This window comes from Bison bison, unplaced genomic scaffold, assembly GCF_000754665.1.
Source record: "Bison bison bison isolate TAMUID 2011002044 unplaced genomic scaffold, Bison_UMD1.0 scf7180017864492, whole genome shotgun sequence".
In the NCBI taxonomy this organism is placed as follows: domain Eukaryota; kingdom Metazoa; phylum Chordata; class Mammalia; order Artiodactyla; family Bovidae; genus Bison; species Bison bison.
The window spans coordinates 980511-988909 of record NW_011495051.1 but is presented as its reverse complement, the minus strand read 5'-3'; the positions used below and the strand labels follow the sequence as shown (position 1 = coordinate 988909).

At 44.3% G+C, this 8399-nt stretch overlaps 1 protein-coding gene across 1 annotated transcript in view; it reads right to left on the bottom strand.

The window, feature by feature from the left end:
* Positions 1–3619: 3619 nt before the first annotated feature.
* The window catches only part of SLC22A5 (solute carrier family 22 (organic cation/carnitine transporter), member 5), a gene marked incomplete at its 5' end in the record, with an annotated part of 26048 nt that continues 21268 nt past the window's right edge, over positions 3620–8399 (bottom strand). The window contains 4 exons of the mRNA XM_010828421.1: positions 3620–4087; positions 4118–5101; positions 5458–5593; positions 6730–6912. Coding sequence (XP_010826723.1) covers positions 5014–5101; positions 5458–5593; positions 6730–6912 — 407 coding nt within the window. The remainder of the gene's footprint in view (positions 4088–4117; positions 5102–5457; positions 5594–6729; positions 6913–8399) is intronic.

Here is an 8399-nt window from a genome sequence, read left to right as displayed (position 1 = left end):
TCTCAGCACTCCAGGCCTCCCTGTCCATCACCAACTCCTGGAGTTCACACAGACTCACGTCCATCGAGTCAGTGATGCCATCCAGCCATCTCATCCTCTGTCGTCCCCTTCTCCTCCTGCCCCCAATCCCTTCCAGCATCAGAGTCTTTTCCAATGAGTCAACTCTTCAAATGAGGTAGCCAAAGTACTGGAGTTTCAGCTTTAGCATCATTCCTTCCAAAGAACACCCAGGACTGATCTCCTTTAGAATGGACTGGTTGGATCTCCTTGCAGTCCAAGGGACTCTCAAGAGTCTTCTCCAACACCACAGTTCAAAAGCATCAATTCTTCGGCGCTCAGATTTCTTCACAGTCCAATTCTCACATCCATACATGACCACTGGAAAAACCATACTGTAGCTTCATTTTATTCTTCTCACTTAGGCTACATTTTATTTCTTCTTCTTGCCTAATTATTATTATGGTCAGAACTCCCTGAACAGTGTTGAACAGAAATGGCCAGATGAACATCCTTGTCGTGTTACTGATCTTAGGGGATGAACTTTCAGTTTCACCAGTGAGTATGGGATTAGCTATGGGGTTTTTATAGAGGTCATTTATCATATTGAGGGAGTTTTATTTCTAGTTTGTTGAGTGTTTTGTCCTTTTTTTGTCTGTTTGTCAAGAAAAGGTGTTGCATATTATCAAATGATTTGGGGTTTTTTCAGCTGTGTAGTTTGTGGGATCTTAGTTCCCTGACCAGGGATTGAACCTATGCCCCCTGCAGTGGAAGCACGGAGCCCTAACCACTGGATAGTCTGGGAATTCCCTGTTAAATGATTTTCTGCATCAATTTATATCATTATTTTTGAAAACCTTAATTCTATTAATGTGCTGTATTACGTTGATTGATGTTTATACATTAAACTACCCCTGTATTCCTGGGATAAATCCCACTTGGTCAAATATGTAATCCTCTTATTATACTGCAGAATTTGGTTTGCTGGTGTTGTGTAGAATATTTTACATCTATTTTCATAAGGGATATTGATCTATAGATTTCTTCTGATGCCTTTGTCAGGATTTGGTCTCAGAATAATGCTGGCCTCATAGAATGAATTAGGGAGTGTCTTCTACTTTAGGGAAGAAGTTGAGAAGGATTGGTGTTAATTCTTTAAATGCTTGGTAGATTCACCAGTGAAACCATCTGATCCTGGGCTTTTCTTTGTTGGGAGGCAGTTCATTAATTCACAGTCTGCTCCGATTTCTTCTTGAGACAATTTTCATAATCTGTGTGTTTGCAGGAATTTGTCCAGTTCATCTAGCTTATCTAATTTGTTTGCGTATGATTGTTTATAGTATTCTCTTATTGGTAGTGATTTCCTCACTCTCATTAACACGGTCTTTTATATTTATTAGCTAGTTCCAGTTTATCTGTATTCTTTATTCTTTCACATGTTTTTGTGTTAGTGTTGTTCTTTCATTTCAGCCTGAAGGACTCCCTTTAGCATTTCTCATAGAACAGGTCTCACTTCTTTTTTTTTTTGACCATGCCTGGCAACATGCAGGATCTTAGTTCCCAACCAGGGGTCAAACCCACGTCCCCTGCCCTGGAACCACAAGGGAAGTCCCAAGCAGGTCTCACTTTTTTCAGTGATTAGCCTTGTTGTCCATCTTCTCCATTTCATCCATTTGTTTTCTATGGTAGTTGCCACAAATCTTTGAATAGAGAAGTAGAGACCTTCACCCAGTTTGCTATTTGTCAGATGTGGGAGTAAGTAGAGACTATTTCAGATGTTGATGCCTTTTTATTCATAGTATGGCTGAAGAGTTGAGGGGCAATATTAGAATCTCCTATTTATTTCCTTCCACCAGTTTCTAAAGTGTATTAAGTTATGCTGCTTTCTTGTTTGGTTCATTTTGGTGAAAAAAAAAAACCTCATAGGTTTTTACATTTTAATGCTGTTTTTGTTTCATCTAGGGGAAGGCAATTTTAAGATGACATTTCTTTCTTTTTTTTCCAGAACTATTTTGCTCATAATCAAAGGTTACATGATTATGAATAAAATAGTTCTGAAGGCTCAGTAGATCAGCCTGGGAAATACTGATACCGCTGCATGCATTCAGCAAACTCTCCTTGATGTATAAGGTGTATTTCCACACCTTCCCTACGCATCCATGAAAAGAGTTTCTCATATGAGACTCCTGGGGTGAAGAATCAGTCTGGTTCTTGGTTCTTGGCTGTTGCTTTCTTGCTGGTCCAGCAGAGAGATGATGTCCCAATGTCTCTGGCAGCCTCTTGCACACCTGTGCTTGAAATGAAAAGAAAGTGAAAGTGAAGTTGCTCAGTCCTGTCGGACTCTTTGCGACCCTGTGGACTGTAGCCCACCAAGCTCCTCCGTCCATGGGATTCTCCAGGCAAGAATACTGGAGTGGGTTGCCATTTCCTTCTCGAGGGGATCTTTCAGACCCAGGAATCGAACCCAGGTCTCCCGCATTGCAGGCAGATGCTTTATCCTCTGAGCCACTAGAGAAGTGCTTAAAATGAGGCCCCTTCTTCCCAAAGTGAGACCTTCTGGGGTGGGTCTGCCTGAGACTCCAGGTAGCTATGATTTCTGCTGAGAAACCTCTGATGTGTCATCCTGGGCATCTTTTTTCAATCTCATAAGACTTTTATGAGAATCAAATGAAAACATAGATGTATTTTTCCAAAGTGCTTTTATAGCAATGGCACACAACATAAGGTATTGTTAGTTCTGAATTGCATTATGCCTCTTTCTGTCACCTTAAAAAGTCCTTTAGGTGGGGAACACATGAACACTCATGGCTGATTCATGTCAATGTATGGCAAAACCTACTACAATATTGTAAAGTAATTAGCCTCCAATTAAAATAAATATTTTACAAGTCCTTTAGGAAAATAAGTTAAGTGACAAACACCCAGGAGAAAGATTTCTTGTGCTACTTACCACCTGACAGAGAAGATCCTCTGCCCAACATGTTCACCATCATTATTCTAGGTGTTAAGCAGACTAATTCTCTTTGGCAAATACTAGGCTTCTGGAATTTAGGAGAGTGTTTAGGGAAGTCTGGAGGCAGGAACTGTTTGCCAAGAATAGGAAAATATTACAGGGTACACTCCTGTTTTCACTTTGATCTGTGGTAGAAAACTTATTATTTTTAATATCTGAATTATTCCTCCACTTCCTTTGCTCTGTCTTTCGTATTTCTATGGGCTTCCCTGTGGTAAAGAATCTGCCTACAATGCAGGAGACCTGGGTTCAATCCCTGAGTCCAGAAGATACCCAGAAGGGAATGGCAACCCACTACAGTATTCTTGCCTGGAGAATTTCAAAGAGCTGGACATGACTGAGCAACTGAGCACACACACACACACAACTGCACAAAGGCGCTGGTCTTACGCTCCACTTGCAGGGGAACCCAAGTTAAGACATTTGTGCAAGAATTCTGGCTGAGTCCATAGTCAACAGAGCGAGGGTCTCTAGTACATGGGGATTAAATCTTAGCTTTAGAGACTAATTATAAACTTCTGTTAGAATTAGTCCAAGCTGACACAGAGAAAAGTCACGTGAAGGTGTGGTATGACTTACCAGACTGAAAATAAAATTTGTGGGCAGTTATTATTTTAAAAAATCATTTATTAAAACATCTTCATTTCCCAAGGCACTTCAGTAGCTTTCACAAAAATACTTTTTTTTTTTTTTTTAAACCAGGTGAAGCATATGCTCTAGGAGTACCATGGTAACATATTCAGAAAAGAGAAGACAATTTTACATTGAACTCAGAGTATCTCCCAGTGTTAAACCACTGAAGTGAGCAACTCTGAAAGACCGTGAGCACAACTTAACTTTCTTCTTTGTAATTTTTCCCCATGATTAAGTATCACAAAAGGAACACACACAATGACATCATTTTTGGCACTCAGAGAAGTGCTAGTATAGCTAAGGCTGGTGAGGCCTTGCAGAGGTGGCAACTGCAAAACATTGCCAGAGTGATTCTGGGTTGAAACGAACAAACCACGAAACAAAAGACAAAACCAGGAGGCTGAGGAATCAGCCTTTCCTACGTCTATTCTGAAGGGCAAATAACTTTTTTTTTTTTTTTTGAAGGGCAAATAACTTAAGGAGAAAAAAGACATAACAACAAACAAACAACGAACAAAACACAATCAATTAAAATCCACATTATAGTTTTGGGAGAAGAGACAAGTTTGCTTGTCTCTCTCACTGATTTACTTCCTTCAAACCATACGTCAGAGACCATAGTAGCTAGGAGACCTGACTCACACAGCAGTGGAAAACAAGTATAGTAGCTTCAGTGACGCATCTCTTGTGGGCCCAGACAAGCCCAGTGCTTTGATCAGATGTAAACAAGTCTACCCAGTAGCCACTCGGAGTGGTCCAAGTGCTCGTAAGTCAACGCACTTGTCTGTGTTCTGTATTTGCTCAGTTTCCTCCATATTAAATTCTTCTAGATTTCCCCAGACCTGTGTTCTCCTGCCCTGGGGAAGCAACAATATCCTTTGTATCTGAGAAAGTATGAGAAATCAAACTTCCTGTGAAATTACTTCTCTTCCTCTAAAGGGCACCATTAGAGGGAAATGGGGAAAACCTGTTTTGTGGGGTGGGGGTTGGGGAGGGGAGGACTTAGACCTTCAGGTCTATCAGAGGCCTTTTTAGGTAGTCTGAAATTAAAATGTAAATTTAGCAAATGCCTCTCCTATTTTTTCCAAATCCTACTGGTTCCAGTTAGTGGTTAACTTCTTAGGAAGTGCCAAGTCCATCATTGTAATGGTTAGGATTTATCCAAAGTTGTCTGTCAGTAGCCAGAGTCCCTGGAGAAAGGTAGTGTCTAGGACCATAAGCAGCTGAGTTTGGGTGTCCATCCACGAGCAAGGCAGACACGGAATCCATAGAATCAATAGCAAAGACCTTTGCCACTGAAGGACCAGTGTCTGCACAAGCCACTTCTGACAAGACAGTCTTTCCTCTTCACTTTCTCACTGGAGGTTGTGTTAGAAGGATGTGCTTTTAAGGACTGTGGGACTTTCTTCACCATCCTTTAACATCCTTGTGTGGCTTGGAGTTTGCCTGTATTTTATTCTATAAAGACAAGTCAAACAAAAGTTAGTAACAAATCTTAGAAAGAGTATCTACCAGTCTCAAAACAAACCCCATCCCCGCCACTGCCATAGCTGAGGTTATCTCACTAAAGGGGGAAAAAAAATCATACAGCAGATTCTGAAAGGTTTCTCCTTGTCTCTGTACTATCCCAGAGTTGCTGTTGCTGTGGAGAGGTGAGTGATGACCCGGTGGTCTGGGTCCAGCCAGAAAGAACAGGCGGTAAGCACCGGGCCACGTCTGATCCTCTTACGGCTAAACTAGTCCATGGCATTTCTGAGTTCGTGGGGAACTCTCTGCCAGGCGCATTAACTTTGTGAAGAAGGAGGCCTCCTTACCCTTTGACCCTTAGCATCTGGTCAATGGTGTCTGGGAGTGGAGTGCCGAAGGTCTCTGGGAGGAACAAGGTGAGGATGGCTGTCAGGATCGTCAGACTCCCCATGAGAATGTAGGGCAGGAAGCGGTCGTAGGCACCTGTGGCGAAGCAGACAGAGTCCCAAGCTGGGGGTGCTTAGACGTGGTCTCTCCCCCTCCTTTCATGTCCCTGGGACTCTAATGGGTATCACCTGGCTTCTCAGCCTCGGCATCTCCCAGTCTGAGCTGCCATATTGGAATGTGGCACCTAGGCAGGTCACAGAACCCAGAGTTGGCACAAACCAGCAGTACCTTGGTGTGGGGAAGGGTGTAGACTGGAAAGATGGGGCTGGGCCATTTCTATTTGTATTTCCTTTCTTCTTTGGCTACACCCTGTGGCATGCGGGATCTCGGTTCCCCGACCAGGAATCGAACCCACGCCCTCTGCAGTGGAATTGCAGAGTCTTAACTACTGGGCCACCAGGGAAGTCCCTCCATTCCTATTTCTTAATGCTGGGTTTCCAAGGAACTTGAGGTACTTATCTAGGGACAGGAATAACTCCACCTCTCCAGACGTGTCACAACCCACTCAATTTGTCTTCAGGCCAGGTCAGGAGGTGTTTCTGCTTGTCAGATCTTTGCAGCATATTCACAAAGTGCTCCCAAGGTGGGGCCACCCCTCCCCAGAGATGTGTCAGCTAGGAATATGCAGGGGGACTGCAGCTGCTGTGAAGAAATAATTCTGAGAAAGATAAAACTGGGGCCCTGTCACGTAAAATGCCATAATGCAGATCTTTGCACAGTGTAGAACTGCTGCGTTGAGTGCTTCATGTTACAGAGGTTCTCTGTTCATCAGATCTCTTCAGTGGACATCTTTCCCTTCCTATTCCTTTTAAACTCCCTATTCCTATTCCTTTTAAATTCCAAGAAGGGATTTCCCCAATTAAGTACACTGGCTCCCCAAACACACTGCAATTTCTTAGGACTGGGGAATTACGTTCTCTGACGGAAGGCCTAGGAAGGCTAACACAGGCACAAAACCCTCCGCTCTTGTCCATTTCTAGCTTGTCTACAGGTTGTTTTCCACAGGAGTGCTTCCACCACAGTGCACCTCCATAGGAACCTTCTCCAGGCACAGATCCAGTCTTGGCTGTGTGTACACTTGATTTCCTGTTGAGCAGTCCCCAGCCCACATTACAGCCAATCAGTGCTTCCACCCCAACCCTCCTGTGTGTGCTCTGCCCCAAGGGACTTACCAAGGTAAACGAAATAGGGAGACAGGATGCTGCCCAGGCGGGACGCTGTGGAGCTGACTCCCACGCCCATGTTCCTGACCACTGTGGGGTACAGCTCGGCCGTGTACACGTAGACCATGGAAAAGGCGGCTGTGACTCCAAACTTACCCACCATCACCAGGACTGTAGCCAAGTAATACAGCTCTGGAGAGGCAAAGGGAGGCCAGTAGGAAGAGGCAACAACCCAAGGTATACTGCTGCTGAGAGTGGGTTTTTTTTTTTTTTTTTGCCTGAAACAGACGTATTTTCTCCCTTTCTTTCTGGGAAGGGATGGGGAGGGAAGTTTCTATAACTTCCTATTGTGGGATAAGGCACTTATGTCCCTCCAAGTTGCTTACTGAGAGGACGCTGGGACCAGCAGCTGTGTGAGGACATACTCTTCTCCTCAGCCTAGAGACCACCAGAGTGAGCCCCTTGATAATCCAAAGGAAACTTGCTCCCCAATCACAAAGTCACTAAAGACATGGAACCTCATGCTGCCAGCACTGTGGAATTAGCTAAGGATTTGTGTATAAATGGGAAGTTCAATTGTAACTCACTTCACACTTTCACTCTACTCAACACTTCATAGACCAGCAGACCTTCAGGAATGACCCTCTGATCTCCCCTGCTTGCTGTGCCAATGAGGAGATGCTGCGAGTACCCTGCGGGTCTCCCTGAGCTCCGGTGTGAGCCTCCACATACACCCCTGGGCTCCCAGCCACACTATGCAGAGTGTTGCCAGCCCCAGGGACCCAGAGGTCCCCCAATCCATAACAACTCAGGGTACCACCATGGACATGAGGGTCCATAAACCGTTTTGTGAGTTTTCAAAGACCTCACACCCTTCTGGAGGATACAAAGAAGGTTTTACAAATAAACTCCTGCAGCTGGCCTGTGAGAACCGTGCTGTGGACGGACCCTTCCATTTCCCTCCCCTCACCTCTTACCAAACAGTCCAGGCTCATTCCTCCTCAGGGTCTTGGCCTTTGCTTTTTTTTTTTTTGGCCTGAAATGTTCTGCTTCTAGACTTTTTCGTGGGTTTCTCCATCATTTCATCTGTTGCTACTCAACTGTCCCCTCTTCAGGGACACTGTCTATGACCACTCTATATAAACCAGCTCTCCAATGTCCTTCATTGTCATTATAAAAGGTAACACTGTCTGTACTATACTAAGCATTTTATTTACTTGTTCACTGTCTGTCTTCCCAACTGGAACGTGAGCTCCAGGAAGACCTGGGGCCCTGCCCAACTAGTTTACTTCTGCTCGTTAGCCCCAAGCACAGTGCCTCTCCCACAGTTAACACTGCGCAGCTGCTTATTGAATGAATAAATGACAAAGACAGGGCCAGGTTGAAAAAACACAGGGATGGCTCTCTTCCCTCCCCCTCACTCTGCAAAAACAAACACGAACACATTAACTTGGGTAGAAGAGTACCATTAACTGCCAGCCCCACATGGCTGCTGTCCTTTCTGCCCCCAAAGCCAGGCCATGATGACTGTCTGGTCCCAAGAGATACTTTCTCCTGATTTGTTGGACGAGAACACAGATATGCAAGCAAGCTCTAACGGCATCACTTCATGCTCTTTACTAATTGGGTGAGACAGTCGTAGAAACTGAGTGACTCAGTGGATATCTCAGACCGCAGAC